This window comes from Mustela putorius, unplaced genomic scaffold, assembly GCF_011764305.1.
Source record: "Mustela putorius furo isolate JIRA1106 unplaced genomic scaffold, ASM1176430v1.1 tig00000842_pilon_pilon_pilon, whole genome shotgun sequence".
NCBI classification, from domain to species: domain Eukaryota; kingdom Metazoa; phylum Chordata; class Mammalia; order Carnivora; family Mustelidae; genus Mustela; species Mustela putorius.
In genome coordinates, this window is record NW_025421493.1 from 2,684,206 (window position 1) to 2,703,657 (window position 19,452).

At 43.8% G+C, this 19,452-nt stretch overlaps 2 protein-coding genes across 7 annotated transcripts in view; both read right to left on the reverse strand.

The window, feature by feature from the left end:
• Nucleotides 1–6,446: 6,446 nt before the first annotated feature.
• Nucleotides 6,447–9,500, reverse strand: TIMM8A (translocase of inner mitochondrial membrane 8A). The gene is made up of 2 exons (XM_004777152.3): nucleotides 9,101–9,500; nucleotides 6,447–7,529 (listed from the first exon to the last, which is right to left on the reverse strand). The coding sequence occupies exons 1-2, from the start codon at nucleotides 9,230–9,232 to the stop codon at nucleotides 7,368–7,370; spliced, it is 294 nt and encodes a 97-aa protein (XP_004777209.1). The 5' UTR covers nucleotides 9,233–9,500; the 3' UTR covers nucleotides 6,447–7,367.
• Nucleotides 9,501–9,984: 484 nt separating this feature from the next.
• BTK (Bruton tyrosine kinase) overlaps nucleotides 9,985–19,452 on the reverse strand; it is a 32,304-nt gene continuing 22,836 nt past the window's right edge. For 5 of the 6 annotated variants that reach the window (XM_004777150.3, XM_004777151.3, XM_004777149.3 and 2 more), the window contains 12 exons: nucleotides 19,222–19,409; nucleotides 18,742–18,804; nucleotides 18,108–18,162; nucleotides 17,744–17,823; nucleotides 17,450–17,577; nucleotides 16,552–16,626; nucleotides 15,903–16,074; nucleotides 15,170–15,386; nucleotides 14,098–14,162; nucleotides 13,368–13,486; nucleotides 12,687–12,844; nucleotides 9,985–10,494 (listed from right to left, as the gene is read on the reverse strand). In XM_004777150.3, coding sequence (XP_004777207.1) covers nucleotides 10,423–10,494; nucleotides 12,687–12,844; nucleotides 13,368–13,486; nucleotides 14,098–14,162; nucleotides 15,170–15,386; nucleotides 15,903–16,074; nucleotides 16,552–16,626; nucleotides 17,450–17,577; nucleotides 17,744–17,823; nucleotides 18,108–18,162; nucleotides 18,742–18,804; nucleotides 19,222–19,409 — 1,392 coding nt within the window. In that variant the 3' untranslated portion in view covers nucleotides 9,985–10,422. The remainder of the gene's footprint in view (nucleotides 10,495–12,686; nucleotides 12,845–13,367; nucleotides 13,487–14,097; nucleotides 14,163–15,169; nucleotides 15,387–15,902; nucleotides 16,075–16,551; nucleotides 16,627–17,449; nucleotides 17,578–17,743; nucleotides 17,824–18,107; nucleotides 18,163–18,741; nucleotides 18,805–19,221; nucleotides 19,410–19,452) is intronic. The other variant, XM_013048195.2, reaches the window with a different exon arrangement.

Here is a 19,452-nt window from a genome sequence, read left to right on the forward strand (position 1 = left end):
TTTGTCCATTTTTCTATTGAATGGTCTTTTATTATTGATTTATAGGGACCCTTTATATAATAAGGAAATTAGTCCTTTGTAGAAAAGTTTCAAATATTTGCTTCCTGTTTGTTGTTTCTCTTTTAACTTTGCTTATAGAAGTTTTTGCTGTTCAGAATTTTTTTTATGTAGACAAAATTAAAAACCTTTTATTTTATGGCTTCTGAGTTTTGTGTGAAGTGGGGAAGCTTGATGAAAACTCACTCAAGAATAAAGACAAAGGGGATCTTAATAATCACTATATCAGTAAGGAAGGGAATGTGAATCAGCTGACCATTAGAAGTTTCTAAAATTCCATAACCTCTGCAATTTCCCCATATTTATTCTGTATTTTGTCCCCATGTCTATCTCCCCAGAGTGATTAAAACAAAACCCTTGACATGTTGAGGGCCTATGTGTTTGTCTTGAATAGGAAGAATGGGCTGAATTGGGAATAATATTTAATCTGATAGGAAGAAGACTCCTGAAGTATTGGCAGCTTTAAGAAGAAAAGAAAGCATCTCTGGGACCTGCCTGAGGGAAGAAAAGAGAAGAAAGTGCTTGAAAAATGGGGATCAGTTCTTTTGACATGGTGGTGTAACCTGCCTCACAATGATAATGAAAGACAGCTGTTTATAAAAAGAACTAGACAAAAAGGAAAAAAAGAAAATTAAAAGAACTAGACAGTGTTGATAATGTTTCCTTTTTCATGATAAGGTACAACTAGTAATATCATGACATTATATTTTTAATTTGAACAACACTGGTTTAGTACCCAAGTGAGTTATATCATATAGAAAATGGTTTAAGCCTTTAAGGAAGTGACTATAGGTCTCAAGTATAGCTCAACAAATATTGCTGAGTCCCTGACTCTTGTTTCCTTCTTTTTCCTTTTTGTCATTCTACTCCTGTCTCCCTTCTTTACCAAAGTACAGTGTTAAAACCCAAGTGGGATTTTATCTTACTTTTTCATGGCTTCTCAGCTTCCCTGTTAAAAGTTTATAGAACACTAGAGGAGCCCATGTAGCTCAGTAGGTTAAGCAACTGCCATTAGCTCAGGTCCGCACAGGCCATGATCTCAGGGTCCTGGGATAAAGCCCCCACGTCGGGCTCCCTGCTCAGTGGGGAATCTGCTTCTCCCTCTCCCGTTGCCACCCCCCCCCCCAGCTCATGCTCTCTCTCTCAAATAAATAAAATCTTTTTTAAAAAGTTTATAGAACATTGTATTTAAGTATTTCCAACATTAGGGGTATGCTTATGTTCCTTAAATTGGAAGATGTCAAGAAACACTTTCAGGGGTTACCCAGACACTGGAACTATAGAATGGGGATGGCCATTTGTCTGCCTTCCCTTCTGCAGCCTGTTCAATGTGATTACTTAACTACCATCCTCTCTCCCTACTCAACTTTGCTGCCCTTTGAACCTCAAGGTACCTCTCATTGGCACATTATTCTATACCCTGCCTTCTTTCCTATCTGTTTTACTCCCTTTCCATGTTACTCCAGATTTCTCTCACAGCTCCCCCATATTCTTAATATGTCCCCACTTGCACTATTTAAATCCAATCCTCCAGTCTCTTGCCTGAATGAGTGAAATACTCTTATTACTATTCTGCCTTAATCCAGCTACCGTCTAGCTGCTGAAGTGATCTAAATACATACATGACAGTAAGGGGAGGACTTTCATTCATTTCAAACAATTCTATACTGTTTTAAGTTTTAAAACATGCATATAGTACTGTTGTCATTAAAAAAGCACAAATATCATATTACTCCACTGTTTAAAATCCTCCAATAGTTTCTCAGTGTGAGATAAAACTCAAAATTCTTAATATCATACACTCCATTAGCTCTGCCACTTCAATTAGTCAACTTCATTGACTTCTTTTCTCTTGTTCTCCCAGATAATGACTTTGCCAGGGTTATCAAAGATGCTCAGTTCTGAAAAATAGTATTAAAGAGCTACCGTTTAAACATCTGGAGTGTGCCAAGTGCTTTACATTGTGATCTCATCTTTCAACCCTGGTAGGTGGGCAATACCATTTCAATTTTATGAAGACACTGAAGATCAGAGGTTAAGTGACTTCCCTAAGGTCACACAAATGTTGGCAGGTAGATTCAGGATTTGAACCCAGTTCTGCCTAACTCTCAAACCTATTTTCTCTCCACTATACTATGCTATCTTTAGAATGAAATGTTCCAGTCACTCTGGCCCTACCTTTTAAAAAAGCCTTACTTCCTATCGTTAGGTAGGAAGTTTAGGAGTTAGTTTAGCATCATAGTTCAGACCATTTAGTTCTGGGGTCAAACTGCATAGATTCAAATACCATACCTTTAATTTATTAGCTTTGTAACCTTGAATTAAGTTAATTTCTCTTGAGCCTCAGCTCTCTATCAATAAGTGGGTATGGTAATAATAGTTCCCATCTCATAGAGTTGTAATTTTTAAAAAGATGACCTATGTAAAATAATGTGGCAAATAGTATGCATATCCTCAGCAAAGTATAGCTAGTATCAATATATTGCAGATACATCTCAAAATTCTGTTGGCCCTTTTGTTCCTCTAGAGTTCCTGATCAGTACATCTGAATCTTGGCTTGCTATATCCTAATTGTTCCTTCTATGTATTTATGTATAAAAGAAAGTACCATAATTACATTGTATAGGCAGGCTTTGCCTTTAGTTTTTTTCTTTCTTTCTTTTTTTAAATTAACATATAATGTATTATTTGCTTCAAGGGTACAGGTCTGTGAATCATCAGCCTTATTACACAGTTCACAGCACTGAGTGATTTTTTTAAAGGTATTGCTTCAGAGGCACCTGAGTGGCTCAGTCTGTTAAGTGTCTGCCTTTGGCTTAGGTTGTGATCCCCGGGTCCTGGGATCAAGTCCTACTTTTCTTCTCCCTCTGCCTCTCACAAATGACTAAAATCTTTAAAAAAAGATACAGCTTTAGATACAGACAACAAATTTTATTAGTTCTTACATTAAATGACTGATTGCTGAAATGTTCCTCATTTGCTAAGGTATCACAGAATGTCATGATTTAATTGTCAAACTGCTTTAGCATTTCTTATAGGAGTACTAAAAGTAGCAATGCAATTATATTCTTGTATCACAGGATTTGTCAGTTTTGCTATGTGTAGTGACCAGTTCCACTTGCTCGTCTTCAGAGTGGGACTTCATGATTGCCCGGGTAACCTCCTAGTGTATATTCCTATCTGCCCTTGTTGGCTCACTTTCCATGTCGGGTATCAAGTTTGGGCATCACCTTGAAGCAGCTGTTTTAGGGAAGTCAATCACAAAGCCAGCCCTCAACTGGATACTCTTGACTTGTGATTGGTGTAGCACTCAAATGAACTATCTAAACAAGGCCTTGGATACTTTCAGTCCCTACACAATCATGGCCATGTACTGTCTGCCTCTCCAAACACCTGTCCTCACCTTCTCTCCCACTCTTTTTAAGGAATGGCAGCATAGGCCCTCAACAGCCTTGGCTGGTACCACCTGTGGTTTCCTTACCACAGTTCTTGGCCTTTTTGCTGCCACACTTTTTTTTTTTTTTAACAGACAGAGATCACAAGTAGGCAGAGAGAGGAAGGGAAGCAGGCTCCCTGCTGAGCAGAGAGCCCAATGTGGGGCTTGATCCCAGGACCCTGGTATCATGACAGGAGCTGAAGGCAGAGGCTTCAACCCACTGAGCCACCCAGGCACCCTGCTGCCACACCTTTTAAGATGTCCCTTGTGGTCTGTCTCTGTTGCCCTTTGACTGGAGATCATTTAATCTAAGCAATATTCTTACTCTTCCATGGAATAAACATGCAAGTTACCAGACTTTTCTGCATCAGCCTCTTTTGAGTCCAGATGAAACTGGAAGAGTATGAAGAGTTTTAAATCACCACTGAGTGGTCTTTGAAATAAAATCTTCCTAGGCCAAGATTTTTTTTATTAAGGTACTGTTAGGAGTGAAAAGTTTTCTTTTTTAAAGACCACCGATTGCTTTGCATGTAAATGTTATCTTACATGGGGTTTATTGACATATTTTTTTAAAAGATTTTCTTTCAGAGAGAGGGAGAGAGACCAGCAGTGGGGAGGGGCAGAGGGAAAGAAAGAAGCAGACTTCCCGCTGAGCAGGAAGCCTGATGCCCTCTGGGTTCATGACCTGAGTTGAAGGCTGACTCTTAGCCAACTGAAGCACCCAGGTGTCCTCTAACTTGTTATATTTTATATCTAGACTCCCTCTAGAGATTTGTCACCATAAATAAATACAAAGTTCTTGCTTGGTTTCCTTGTACTGTTATCTCTAATGTTCATTTAGACTTATGAGCAGGGGCCTTAGGGATAGTCTTGGTCCAGTTTTCACAGTATGTTTAATAAAACCCGGAGGTCCTAAGACTGTGCCTTAGGCACCACAGGAGTGGGTGAAATGGGGGTGGGGGTGACAACAGTGGGCCTCTTCCAATGCAGCTTTGGTTTTCTATTTTATATACTAGGCTTTCAAGTAAGATTTCATTTCAGGGTAAGATTCTGCTACTGCAATCCTTTTGTTTCATATTCGGAGTCTTAAGCATTCTACCCTGAATATTGAAATGAGAACTTTGAGTGTTATTAGGGCTGAGAGTACCACCTTTCTATCAAGATACTGAAGTTTCTGAGATTGACAAAGCAAACAAAAGCTCAAATTGTTGCTCTGGTATACCTAACCTCCTTGACAATGAGGACAAATGTTCTACCTTTTCTCTCTCCCATTATCTGGTACCAAGTAGTACTGAACATATACTTGGTGCTCAAGCATATTGTATAAATCCGACACCCTCTCTCTCATTATGTACATTAGCTGAGCAAGCAGTTAATATTGTAAAAGGAAACAGTTACATTTGTGTCTAAATGTGATGAGAGTATTTTAATACCAAATGAAGGAAGACTAAGAAGGAATAGTTAATAAATTAAAAAACAGTAATATATAATAAAAAGGAGGAATGAGGGGCGCCTGGGTGGCTCGGTGGGTTAAAGCCTCTGCCTTCGGCTCAGGTCCCCTGGGGTCCTGGGATCGAGCCCCGCATTGGGCTCTCTGCTCAGAAGGGAGCCTGCTTCCTCCTCTCTCTCTCTGCCTACCTGTGATCTCTGTCAAATAAAATAAATAAAATCTTTAAAAAAAATAAAAAGGAGGAATGAATTCAAGAAGGCAAAGACTAAAGGACCCTTCGTTTATGACTTGAGGTTTTCTGTGAACACACTAAATTTTGTAGAGAAAAAAAATCAAAGGGGATATATAGACACAAATTATATGCCAGATACCTACCCTAAGAGCCTGATTTCTCCTGGACTTCAAAATGCCATTCTTCTTACTACTGTACACATACATGTTCTCCAAACAGCAGCCAGACCCTCCTAAAACTTAAGTTATATCACTCATCTGCTAAAAACCCTCAAATGGCTTCCCATTTTGCTTGCTAAAAGCCAAGTCCTTGCAATGTCCTATAACCCCCTACATTATCAGTGCACTTACCCGCCTCCCAGCCCCAATCTGTCTCATGCTTATGTCTCTGACTTTATTTACTATTCTCCTTACTTATTTTGTTCCAGCCCTGTGGACTTTGACTGTTCTCCCTCAGCATCATGGCATGCTGCTCTGACCATGGGAATCTTTGGACCTGCTGCTACCTCTGCCTGAAATATTCTTCCCAGATACCAACATGGCTTAGTCACTTAATTCTTTCAGGTCTCTGAGAACTGCCACATTCCCAAGAAGGCCTTCTCTAACCATTTTATTTCAAATAACAACAACCCCACAAACATTCGCTAATACCCCAGACTCCGCTTTCTCTCCATGGCACTCATTATACTGGCATATTTATGGGTTTGTTGCCTGACTCCCCTCTCATAGAACATAAGCTCTACATGGGCAAGGACTTTGGTTTTTTGTGCACTCTTGAAGCCGTGGCACCAAAAACAGTGTCTGGCACAAAAAAAAAATCACTTGAAACGTTCGTGAATTTCCTCACCAGGATTTTAAAAAATTTCCTCATAGTACAGCCTATATGGTGGAAAACTTAAAGGACTTGAGGCTTCTAGAAATGTGTATTTCCCCAGCCTTCATAGATCTGAACTAGAGGCTCCCAACAAGTAGTTCCATATTAGGTCTACACTTCAGTCTACTGGCATTTGAAGTTGGGAGGGGAATCCAGTCAATATAATCTCTTCTACTACACTGTGGGAACTGACTGTCAACACTCAACCCCTTCCCTCCCCATCTCATCTCAAGGTTCTCCTTTCTCACAAAAATGCCACACACACATCCCTGGAATACCATGCTGTTCCTCGCACAGAGCCAAGTACCCAGACAGGTACTTCAGTCTTGGAACCAGCCTACACCACATCTCTCCAGGGTGTAGGTGATAACCAGAATAGAAAGCTTTCTGAATCAGAGTTGAATTTTGTAGAAGCCTTTATTTCAGTGATCAAAAGAATGCAGTAAATGGAGTCTACGCTGATTAACATTAGGCATGCATCTCTACTTGAAACTGCTGTTAGTTTCTGACTGGCCTAAATCTTTATCACCTATTTAGGCACATCTTTGAATATTTTGGACTCTGATATACAGGGTAAGTAAGCTTCTTCCTTGTGGCAGTTTAGTAATGAGAATTATGCTCACCTGCTAGATTCCTTTATAACTAAAGATCTCTAGACACTCAGGCTACCTGTACTACCTTGAGACCATACCTTACACATTAAAGTAAGTCACAGCGTAAGGGAAGGAGAGAATCTAGAAAGCTCAGTGTATTGTTTAAATATCCCATAGATTTTTTTCCAGCACTGATAGTCAAAACACTAGATAAGGAAGCCTACAGTTAAGTACCAAATTACTCTTCTCCCACTGCTGCCCTTTCTGAGAGACAAAAGGTGTATATCCAATCTCCCCAGAAATCTGAAATGAATCCACACAAATGACAGATTTTACCTTATGTGGTCCCACAATCAAATTATAGAAAGCAGTTCCACTATCAAAATTATACGGAGCAGTTACTGGGACTTTTGAGAAAGCACAGTCCCACATACAGTAATATGCATCTATTAGAGTTTTCCATTCATCTGTCAATTGTTTTCACAAGATTAGCATTAAAAAACACAACCAAGTACACATATGAACCTCAAACCCCCCCCCACACACACACACGTGCGCGCGCGCGCACACACACACATATTGGTCTTTGTTCATTCTCAGATGACAGGATGTCCCAAGAGTGACAAAGGTGGGAGCCAATTCCCCCATAGCCTTTTCTTTAATTATCCCATCAACCGCTCTTCATTTCTTGAAGTACCTTCCTTTTCCAAAGACGTAATGCTGAGATTAGTCAGAAAGGCTTTCTGAGAAAACTGGCTTGGATTTCTGGGTCTGTTCCAGTCGATTCAAGATGAACTGGCTTGTATCAATGAAACGCTCAACACAGTTCACAAAACAGGCCTCAGCCCGACTGTCCAACTTTGGCCCAGGCTTGTCCATGCACTTCTCCTGCCCAGGACAAGATACAGAAACACAAAGAGAACTTGAGAAAAAAATCAGGAGGTGGGGAGGGAAAGGTTACTTCTTGTTATTTAGAGGAAAAACTTCACCTAAAAACAGTATCTGATATGTTACTATTTCACATTTGACATGTAGCAAGCAGTTATCTAGAGCCTTACATTAAATTCTCCCAACAATCCTATCATTAATCCTCATTTTACAAAGAGGGAAACCATGGCAGAGATATCTTACCCATAGTTATTGGAACAGAAAATGGGGGGGGGGCTATTATAGAGCCAAAAAAAAGGAGGGGCGGGGAGAAGCAAAATGCAAGTGAAGTAAACTTTCACTGAATTTGGTTTTAACTCCAGAATGCCGCCACCATTAAATGCCTTTAGAGTAACTGCAGGGGAAAAAAAAGGGTGAAAGAATAAATCACAGCAGTGACACCCCAAAACCTACCAAAGGAAAAAAGGAATCTATTACCCAAGATTCTATAACCTTTTCTACTTAAGCCAGAAATTCTTGAATGCTCTCAAGATGAATGGAAAATTATATATAAATTATTCCTAAAGGGCCCAGAGCTTACAAATTCTTAAAGGAGTCCTTAACCACATCCCCTCCCGGCCAAAATGTAATGAATCACATTAAAAAAAAAAAAAAAGCACCAAGGAGTATATAGGTAATCATCTGTCAGGGGTCAGAGTCCAACAATACCATAATCTTATGTGAAAGGGACTATAGAACTGATGACTACATTCAGTTCAAGATAAGTGGTTCAAATGAATTTTCTTCGTTATTATCTGCTGTGTGCACAAGTTTAACACTCTCCACTTCCAAGAAAATTATCCTTAGCCTCTGAATACGATGAGGGTTATTTTTTTTTACCCCCCCCACAAGGCAGGGCAGTTATGCTGTCCTTGGCAGCCAGAGAACATTTTGATCCCCAGCTGCAAATGCCTTTCCACCCTTCTGCCAAAGTCCCCTGACAGGGCATACTCAATTCCTCAACCTTCAGACCTGAAAGAGCCTGGTATTACACAACAAGAAAGCAAATAAGTGTGTGGGGGGGCTGGGGAGGGTAGATAGATTACGCCACTTTTACAGTTACTGGGCTAGAGCCACTCATTTCTCATGGGCGATGGTTAAAGCAACTGGGTAATCAGGTAAACCCCGAGTAGCCCAGGAACAGGAGACTCACTCCCTGGGACTCGGGGCTCCAAAAAAAAAAAAGAAAAAGAAAAAATCTCTGTGCTGGTGGCTCTCATCAGTCTTGGTGGCCAGCACTAGGCAGCTTCAGCCTCAGGTGCCTAATGAGCTGCTTGGGACAGGGGAAAAGTCGGCTGCGATTCCCAGTCCTCTGCAACAACAAAGCCAAGGTCTGGGGTGAGAGTCCCCCGAGAAGCGGAGTCACCTTCACCTTTTCTATCTTCCGGCTTGATCTGAGAAACCTGAGGAAACCAAGGGGGTGCTACCGGGTCCTCCCGCTCCCCGAATCCCAGACGTCCTGGGCAGCTCCGCCGGGCAAGAACAGGGGGAAAGTAGGTACAGTGGCCACGTCCCAGCCCCAGGCTGCTTACCCAACAAAGTTCCGTCATCTGGTGCACCAGTTGCTGGAAACGCTGCTTCTGAGTCTCCACCTCGATGAAATGTTGCAGCTGAGGGTCCACCGAGCCCAAACCCGCTGCGGACGAAGACGAAGAGGAATCCATCCCAGCGCCGCCACGCTTGCCGAGACAAACTCCGTACCAACTCACCGACCTTCACGTGTCTCCACGACGGAACCGGAACCACAACCTGACTGTCTCTGGGCCCGCCCCGTGAGCGCACTGCGCTGGCGCGCGGTCCTGAGCGTGGCCCCGCCCGCCGCTCCTCCCAGCCTCCTATGCGCCCGGCTCCCGCCCGCGACACCGCTGTGGCGCTTCAGGTGAGCCCTGAGGCCTCACGGCTTGCAGCCCAGTGCCGCGGTGCTGACAAGAAGCTTTCCGAAGAGAAAGGGAAAAAAGTAAAAAAGGAAGTTGCCTAACATCACGTGGCCGGTTTCCGCCGGCCCAACAGCCCCGCCCCTACCCACTTCCAAATTGGCCCGCGCTTTTCGTGTTACAGTGCTGGTTCTGCCAAGGCCCAGACACTTGCCCCATCTGTTAGCCGTCCCGGGGTTCCAGTTTTCTTTGAGGGTGTATTCCCATGTAACGGAGGAGAAAGAGACTCCAAAGGAAATTGCCCCCAACTTGCGGTAATATTCCGGTAATATTACATGCCTGCTGTGTGCCAGTTGCTTTGGTGCTGGTGCTTTGCTTGTGAGTTTGTCTCTGACTCAGAGCAGGGTTAAATTGCTGAGGATCTTGTGGAGTTCTTAAAGTAGAAATGTGCCAAACCAATGCTACACAACAGTTTTCTGGAACACTGAGATAGGGCGCTTCAGGGAGGTTGCATGACTAATCGAGATAGCAAGAAACCCTCATGCTTTCCAGTAATTTTTATTTTATCAAAACACCCTCCCCTCCCATTTTTATGACACCATTTTATTCTTGCCAAATTCTGCCTCCCTCCCCCCAAGCTCTAATGCCTACCCAAAGATCTGTTGGACCCCTTGTCAGGCTATTTACACCCCTCCCTCCCCCAAACTTTGCATCCCAAATTTCGTCCATCCTGACGCCTGGAAATTGGAAAATTTTCTCTCTCAGGTCAATACCAGGCACAGAAATTCCTTGGTTTTTGCTCAGAAGGTACTATCTCAGAGAATCAAAGAAGAGAGTCATTCTTAGATGTAGAGAGAGGCCCTTGTGTATTCACTGAGAGCATGGAAGCTCCAGGACCTGTAAGCCTGGGATTTCCTCTGAAGAAGTGAAATTGGGGCTTGTGGAGGAGAGGAATGGAACCAAGAAGCTTATTGGTGAGCTCAGGATTCTTCATCCATGACATCTAGGATGTTGCTCAGAAGAACTTTGAAAGTGGGCCGTTCCTCTGCTTTCTAAAACCAAAGAAAAAGCAGTGTGTTACAGTGGGCTAGAATCCAGAATTCAAGGGAAATGCAATGAGTAAGCAGAAATGTTTATTAAGTATATACTATATGCCCTTTTGTATACCGTGTCAATTACACACACACACACACACACACACACACACGAAAGAAAAAGGAAAAGAAATAGAAGTGCTCCATGAAGTCCTTGTTCACTTTTCATTTTTAGTAACTGAGGTTATTAATGTGATGATGACAATTTGCAGATTAAACTGACAAACACTGATTAAAAACTGAGGGTGAGGGGCACCTGGGTGGTTCAGCCATTAAGCATCTGCCTTCTTCCACTCAGGTCATGATCCCAAGGTCCTGGGATTGAGCCCCCATCCCATCAGGCTTCCTGCTCTGCGGGAAGCCTGCTTCTCCATCTCACACTACCCTTGCTTGTGTTCCCTCTCTCGCTGTGTCTCTCTCTGTCAAATTAAAAAAAAAAAAACTGAGGGCGAATTCATTACAGAATTGTACAACAGTGCATCATTATTTTGGATCCTCAAATGAAAAATGGCTACTAAACAAGTTTAAATGTTTGCCAGAACTGAAATCTTGTAAACTTTCAAACACCGTTTTCTCATCCCATAGCCGAAGTTTTACAGAGGAATTAACATTTCAAGACCATGGGCTGCATCATTGAGCAGGGATCCTGAGCACCTGGGACATTTTATTACCACTGTCTGGCCTGTAGACTGAGGCCCTTTGTGACAGTCATGGTCCATAAACCCCTGAGGTATTTAGTGATTCACAGCATCTTCATGCTAGAAGGGTCTCAATCCATCAGAACCAAAAAGTCATCAGTTTCTTGTTCCTTTGAATCAGTGGCTCTTAAACCTAGCTGAGTATCAGAATTTCCTGGGAAGCTTAATTTTTTTTTAGATTTTTATTTATTTATTTGACAGAGATCACAAGTAGGCAGAGAGGCAGGCAGAGAGAGAGGAAGGGAAGCAGGCTCCCCGATGAGCAGAGAGCCGGAGGTGGGGCTCTATCCCAGGACCCTGGGATCATGACCTGAGACAAAGGCAGAGGCTTTAACCCACTGAGCCACCCAGGCACCCCTCCTTGGAAGTTTAAAAGGGCATTTCTGGGTTCAGCTTCAGACATACCTAACTGGAATCTCTGAGGATAAGGCCCAGTCATTTGCACTTTTAATTAAGAGTTCCCCAGATATTCTGATATGCATCCAATTTCAAGAGTATTACTTTAAACAGGCTGTGGAGAAAGGGCCTGTCTGAAACAGTTAAACTAGCAGAGTGAGGATGTCCTAGCTGGGAGGGAGCATCATCAATCCCCCTTAATCCTGGATGGCACAGGAGAGAGAAAAGGGAAATGGTTGTCCCTTTCTCCATGCTTCCTTTGTGACCTCAGTCATTTGTTGAAGGGAAAGGAGCCATGCTCTGATCCAAGTACCCACTTTTCACCCCACCAAGAGGGCTCCAGATTCACATATGTGCTTGTTGGACACCGTCCTGCCCTGTTTCTACTGGTGCAGCATTCATTTCCTACTAGAGGTTTCGGTTGCCAAATTAAGGTTGCCAAGGAACTACTGAAAAGTGGAGAAAGCACCTCTGAAATAACCCAAGTTCAGAGCACCAAAACATTTTAGTAATAGTGGGACAGACTCCTTACTTTCAAAATACCACACCTACCCACATACTCCATGATGTACCCTATGTTAAAAAAATGAATAAAATTAATTTTAGTTCCCTTTCAGGAGGATTTTTTTTTTAATTCCAGTAGGACTACAGCCAGAAAAGTTGGCAGCTAGTTAGTAAAGTCGAAGAAAGGTCTAATGGCTTCCAAAGGAATTAACATAAATTCTAATGGCTTTTCTTTTTATGTGTCCATACATTTACCTGAGTGCCTTTAGCTGCCTGCTTATGCTAGGGGATGTGGCCTCACAACATCACCTCCCCTAAAGCTGAGTTGGTAATGGGGTCTGCTGAGACAACTCTAGTGAGAACTAGATAAACCTGGGAAAGTCTCTGGCCATCAAAGGAGTGGGGTACAGGCGGGGTTCCAGAATGTGTGTGGCTGTTAGTGTGTCCCCAGCTGCCACACGGCCAGGGAGAGTGGGGACTGGGGGCCTGGCTGGCTAAATGGGAAAGGAGGCTCAAGGAAATAAGTTAAAAGATCCCCCCCAAAACGCTTACCTCATGCCAGCAGCTGTACATGATGGTATATACCCTTTCTGAAGCCAGATGAGGCCTATACAGGCGTAAGCCTTGGGTGATATGTTCAGCGGTTTCACTGTTAGAAAATCTTTCATATGGCATCTTCCCCAGAGAGTAAATTTCCCACATCAAAACCCCTAGAAAATGAAAAATGTAGTAAGCTGATTTGCAGTCTCTTTGGGTAGTTGGGATCCTCGTCTTCCTAGATTAACCTCAAATACTAGATTCCGCTGATTCCCTACTCTGTGAATTTTACATTTCTTTCAAACTTCTTCTCTAGTACTGACCACACTGGAGGATAATCAGGGTTGTACTGGACAATTAGCTCCTCTGGAGTGAGACAGCCTCTTATTTGTCTTTGTAACTAGCCAGTCTGGCAGAGTCCGTTGGGACATAATCAGTATTCAGAATCTGTGGAATACTGAATAAATTGTTTGTTCCTCTCAATATATTGCTTAAGTTCTAAGAAAGCAGGGATCATGTCTAGGTTACTCTTTTTATCCTCAGGAACCCCTGTGGTGCCTGACAATAGTAAGCACTCCCTAAGGATTAGAAGCGGGAAAACAACACATAATAATCTCTCTGTGTGGTTACAAAGTGCCAATTTCCCCATTGCATTCTTCCTTTGAGCTGTGTAATTTGTATATTTCCTCCACTTACCAAAAGCCCAGATGTCAGATTTGCTGCTGAACTTGCTATACATAAGGACTTCTGGTGGAGACCACCGGACTGGAAATTTGGAGCCTACTGAGCTGGTATATTCATCATCCAGGACATACCTGCCAAGGGTTCAGGACTTGTTACTGTTACAATTTTGAAGAGCTTGACATTTACAATTTCTTGGCACAGTGGCAGGAGCCGCACAAATACATGCTTGCCGGCCCCACTGTCTTTTACAAATGTTTAATGTACTCCTGTTTTCAGATCTGATTTAGCTTTCCTGATGGACAATATGGTTACAGCAAGGATGACGTGAAATAAGATCTATTAGGTACTCCCTTCCTCTTCCCTGTCCCCCTCTCTGTTTTATCCTTCCTTCTATTCTGCCATTGCCAGTGGAATTAGACTGCTTAGGAAAGGAGGAGGCCCAGGTTGGGGTGGGGGTTGCTGGTAAAGACAACAGGATTAACAGATCAAGGTAAGGTATTGGGGAATATTCGCTTGAAAAAGAGGGAGGGAGAAAGGCAAGGAGAGGGATATTACAATAAACCAAGAGGAGGAAAGAAGTGACTTAAAGAATTCAGAGAAAGAGAAGGAAGAGAAAGAGGGTGAAAAAGACTAGAATGAGGGAGCAACCAGAAAGGGAGAGGATACAAAACAATAATGCTGTTTCATGTATGTACTGTGCTATTTTTCCTCTTAGAGGGAAAGATGAAAAAGGCACACCCACCTGGAGAGGCCGAAGTCAGATACTTTAACAACTCCTTGATCATTTACCAAACAGTTTCGAGCCGCCTGTAATAACAATAGGTACCAGTGAGACTCTGTCCCTGGCACACGGGTTAAAGGCACAAAACTCCTGCCCACCGAAGGGAATGAAGTCAGGGAAGCCTCATTTCTTTCAGCTCCAGACCTTTTCCCACCCAACAGGAGTCAGGTGATGCCACTGAGAAGCTCTGATGTGTTGCCACTACATCTAAAGCAACCTGCTGTCTAGACAGAAGTAAAGTACCAGAGCGCACGCAGAATGATTTCGTTCACACCGACAATTCTCCAACACCCCATCCTTTACTGAATTGCTGAGAGAATGAGGGAGAACCAAAGGCAGGTGTGTTTTGTTTGCTTTTCTGCCAGTGGGACTAAGACACTTTGAGCCTTGGTCTGGCTGAAATAAACAGGGCCACAAAACTCTGATGCCTCCAGAGGCCAGGCGGGCAAAGTGATAGAGGGACTCAGAGTGCAGGAAAATTCAGAGCACACCATTGGGTCTGTAAGAGAAGCTGCTCCTGGGCTCCAGGCGACTGTTAGCATGGCCTATGAGAATGAGCCTGGTGTTTCAAGATGGCCAAGACTGTCAAGAGAAGCTGGAAATTCAGGTTTTTTAAATGTGTTTTTAAGTGTTTGCTAGCTAATAAAAAAGAAATTAAAAAAAAAAAAACAAAAAACAACAAAAACGAATGACTGATGTAACCAAACAATGGCTCTGTGCCAGGAGCAGCCCCACTGAGAAGCGGGGTTGCCCTTCTGTCCTGGGTGGGGGACCCCACCATTTCCTTGTTGCCGTTGGGGGCGGGGCGCGAGTGATGGCTCCCACTCCCACTATGGCTCGACTTGTAGCGTTGAGGCTGGAGATCCTTCACTGGCTGACCACTGGGGCACAGGCCCACCTAACTCATAATGTTTTCTAGATAAAACTGAGATGATGATCCCGGCCACCCTCCTCATCCAGGTACGATACCTCTTCCACTGTTACTTCCACCCCCTCAGTCCTTGATCTCAGACCAGTCCTTCTGAGGTCCTACCAGGTCCCGGTGAAGGAATTGCTTTGACTCCAGGTATTCCATGGCTTCACAGACATCCTTGCACATCTCCAGCAGCTGCTGAGTCTGGAAGCGGTTGCGCATTTCCCTCAGGTAGTTCAGGAGGCAGCCATTGGCCATGTACTCAGTGATGATGAAGATGGGGCGCTGTTTGGTGCAGACGCCATACAACTGAACCAGCTTCTCATGGGAAAGATTCCTATGGGAGAGGCAAAGACCCAGTCCTCCCTTTCTGGCTCTCCATACTAATGAGAAAGGGGCTGGAGAGGAAAGGGGCTGGTCCGGAAGTAGAGCATCAGATAAGGGACCGTGATAACAAGTGGAGTTTCCTCCTTCCCACCCTAAACCCCAAAAGTGCCTAATATGTGAGGGCGGGGCAGGGATACAGAGCCCAAACAGAACAGAAAATAAGCCCAGGGCTAACTGAACACTAAAGCTAGTCAGAATCTGTCTTCTCTTTGAAAGTCTCATTTTTTAACACTTATCACCAAATGCTACTGAGCTAGTACACACCCAGTTCCGACACTGCTATCGCCAATCAAGGCAAAGAAATGGTTACCTTAGCAGTTAGTACTTCTGCCAATCAAAGATTGATCTCAGGCCCTGGCCCCAAATCTCTCTCACTCCAAGTCACCTTAAGCCACGGTGGAAACTGTTCCGGTAATTCCTAGACTCCAGCAACTGGATTGAAGGTTGAGTTTGGGCTGTAACTCACATCATGACTTTGGCTTCTTCAATGAATTCATCCTCGGACATGGAGCCTTCTTTGATCATCTTGATGGCCACGTCGTACTGGCCTCTCCATTTCCCATACTTCACTACCCCAAACTGTCCAGTCCCCAGCTCCTTCAAGAATGTCAGGTCCTTTGGATCAATTTCCCATGATCCTATAACAGCAAAGCCTAGATATGATTTTTTTGGGAATTGTGTATGTATAGTTCCTATAATAGTTAAGAATCTCTACTAGGGGTAGAAATAGGCAGGCAGTAAAAGGGAAATGCTCAAGAGTACTAATCTATCTTTGCTCAGATAAATGTCAGGGACAGGGTGGTTACTGGTTGGAGGGATTGGAATTTTAGGTGCCAGGCAGCCATAAAGGAAGGAGAAAGTGGACAACCTCTTAAAAGCCCTTTATGATTTTTTTTTTAATCACACAAGAAATAATCCCTTCATGAATCGATGTGTTTGCAGTGCCTGTAGGAGCCACCAGAGGGAGAAAAATTATTAAATAATTTGCTTGGCTCTGCCCTAATCTTCCTCGAGGCAGCTAGTGCAGAGCAGTGTGCTACAAGGTCTACTTGGGTCTGCCCAAGGAGTCCTTGTCACTGGCCCATCCACCCTCCCCTAGAGAAATAAGCAGTTACCGTAGCCCAGGCCTGCAGTGGAAGGTGCATTCTTGTTTTGTTGAGACACTGGATATTTGAGTCTAGATATGAGCCCTGAAACATACAGAGGAGACGGTCATGTTGCTGGTGCAGTGTAGGAGACGGGATGATGCACACACCCTCACATAAAGCCTCACACTTCTGACAGTCATCCTTCTGGTACATTGTGAATCCCAGAAGATCTCCATGAACCCAAATGTTTCTGGAAGCTTCTCCTCTCACAAAAGAATTTTCAGAAGAGAGAAAAAAAAAAGACAGAAAATACTCATTGATGTACACTCCTCAACTAAATATATCCCCACCTCCCAGCCCAGACTTAGCTCACATCTAGCTTCTGCTTTTGTTACTAAAATGACAGTCTTGACACTTGACACTTGACACTGCCTTGCGTGGAGGTAGCAGAAAGCAGCAAGTCTTCCCAATAAAGCTTATCCCATGTCTTCATGTCCTCACCAATCTCCAGGTTTTTAAATGTCTACCCTACTTAGAAACTGTCTTTGGGTATTTTCTAATCTGTATGTTCTCTGAGGGCAAGGACCTTGACTGATAATTTCACTGTGTTCTCCTCCGGTACCGAGAACATTGCTGTGTATACAGTAGGAGCTCAATGAGTACTTGCTGCTTTGTTAATTACCAGGATCTTCTATGTCTTTCCTTTGCACTGAGCATCGGTCACCAAATAAAAAGTCACTCACTACTTGCTGTAAAGTCATCCTTTGACTTCCCCTTTACTTGATCTTGACCTGGCATCCTACGGGTTTTCTTTCACCAAATTTGCACTGCCCTGTGAGGCTTTTTCTTCCCCTCACCACTTTGTCCGGAATTGCCTTTCCTGGTTCTTGACATGTGCTTCTTCTCTGGTGCCTCTGATACTCACCGGCAGAGTTATGCTGATGGTAGTTGATGAGCTCAGGTATGGTGCTGAAAAGGTGCTTCTCTGCCAGGTAATACTGGCTCTGAGGTGTGGAACACACAACATAATGGCGGATCACCCCTTGAGGGTCCCTGAAGAAGTGGAGGCTGGGTCAGTGACTTGGGAGCAAGGGTCAGCAGGACCCAAGAAGTAAAGTGAAATGAATTTTGCGTGTAAGGGGCAGAGACCATAGGAGGGGCACACCATGAAAACACCTCTGTCCTTTGTCCCCAGGGCCTTGACACAGTTAACACTCACCCTGTTGATTTTGCAAACACAGACACGGTATATTTTCCAGCTTTGCTGGAGTCTCTGACAATGAAACCTCCTTCTTTCCCCTGAAACAACAAAAAAGAAGCCAACTTTAAGGAGGAAGTGGCACTCACACCTGCATTCTGCCTGCCCGAACTTGAGAGAAAAATTGAAGACTGAATTTTACTGCTGAGTGAGTGCCATGTTTTAGCAGCAACATCACTGCTTTTGATAGTGAAAAGTCTTATTGAGACCACCACCCCCCATAATATGACAGTCTTGACACTGCCTTGCTTTGAGGGGACATAGAGCAGAAAGCCCTCACTTGTTGTGCAAGGAGAATGCCATTTGCCTGTGGTCACACCCTTACCTCTTGCTTTAGCAGCTGTTCAGCTTGACTCCGGGTCATGTGTTTGGAATACCACCTGTAAAGGGAGAATGTTTCAGTGGCTCTTAGGCCATGGCACTAGCTGCTTAGAGGTTAGAGCGCCTTCCACAGTTCATCTATGCCAGTGGTTCAATCCAGTTCACTCAACTCCTACTTATGGAGTACCTATCATGTGCATAGTACCCTGCATCCCTTTCCCAGAGCCTGGTTGGAATTGAAGAGTAGAGGACAAAAGGCAGGTGGCAGAGGGATGTAGGGACGAGATCAGGGACAGGGCACCCAAGGACAATCCATTTCCACAATTCAGGAGAAGGGACAGTGACAGAAGGTTGACATTTTCACCCTTTCAAATGCTTCCTATCCAGCCGTCAAATCCTTTTCCTTGGTTCTTCTGGATTTGGGGGGAGGGCATGATGATCTCTCCAGCTCTCATAAGCAAAGGGTGTTTGGAGTGAGGGTAAGACATAGCTACTAATTTAAGGTGGTGGCATCATTTGACCCAGTTGGTACTGACTTTAATAAGTATCTTGAAATAACATATTGAAAGTATAAACATGTATATACTGTATTCAGTTCCTCTGGGAAGACTGTGCGCTGGGCACATAAGCATACTCACTCATACATTTCTATGGAGTCTTCTGCTTCGGTGACATAGTTACTAGGGATGTAGCCTTCCTGCCTGAAGAGGAGACAATGTGGTAGATCACCCAGCACTTCCCATCCTTGTGGGTGGAGGGAGGACAGATTCATATGCACTCCATATCTCTGAGCTCAGAACCAATCTCAAATGGAGATCTATAAGCCACTCCCCTCCCTCAAAGAGGATCATGCCACTGATGCATGGCTAGGCCAGTGAAGTGTGTGGTTTCTGCACATGCGACACTGATTATATATGTACATGACAACATATGGCCCAGACCCTATAGGCTTAGAGATGTGGCCACAAGCAAAGCACTCTGGGAAGGATTTTGCAGGACAGCATATTCCCTTTGGGGTGGAAAGAACAACTGCTGACTGGGATACCACGTAGGGGAATTAAGCTGCAAGCTTCTGCACACGTGTGGAGAGGGTTCCAGAAGAGCTGGAGTGGACTCACCCATTTTTATCCCGTGCTCGCCACCAGGGTAAGTTGCTCTCCTCCAGGATAAAATACTCGTCACCCTTTCGTAGCTGTAGGTCATTTGCATTCATCGGCATGTAATCATAAAGGGCTACAACCTTTTTCAGCTCACTTGTAGAGACAGGTGTTGCTGTTGGCTCAGGGGGCAGTGGCTTTTTCAAGATCTGTGTAGTTGGGGGAAAAAGTAGGGGTGTTTGGCTAGATATG

What these genes read in the sequence shown, in the direction of transcription:
- TIMM8A (XM_004777152.3), bottom strand. Translation starts at nt 9,232, where the DNA reads ATGGATTCCTCTTCGTCTTCGTCCGCAGCGGGTTTGGGCTCGGTGGAC. An exon ending in AGATGACGGAACTTTGTTGG is followed by an intron (nt 7,530 to 9,100) that starts GTAAGCAGCCTG and finishes TGTCCTGGGCAG; the next exon opens with GAGAAGTGCATGGACAAGCC.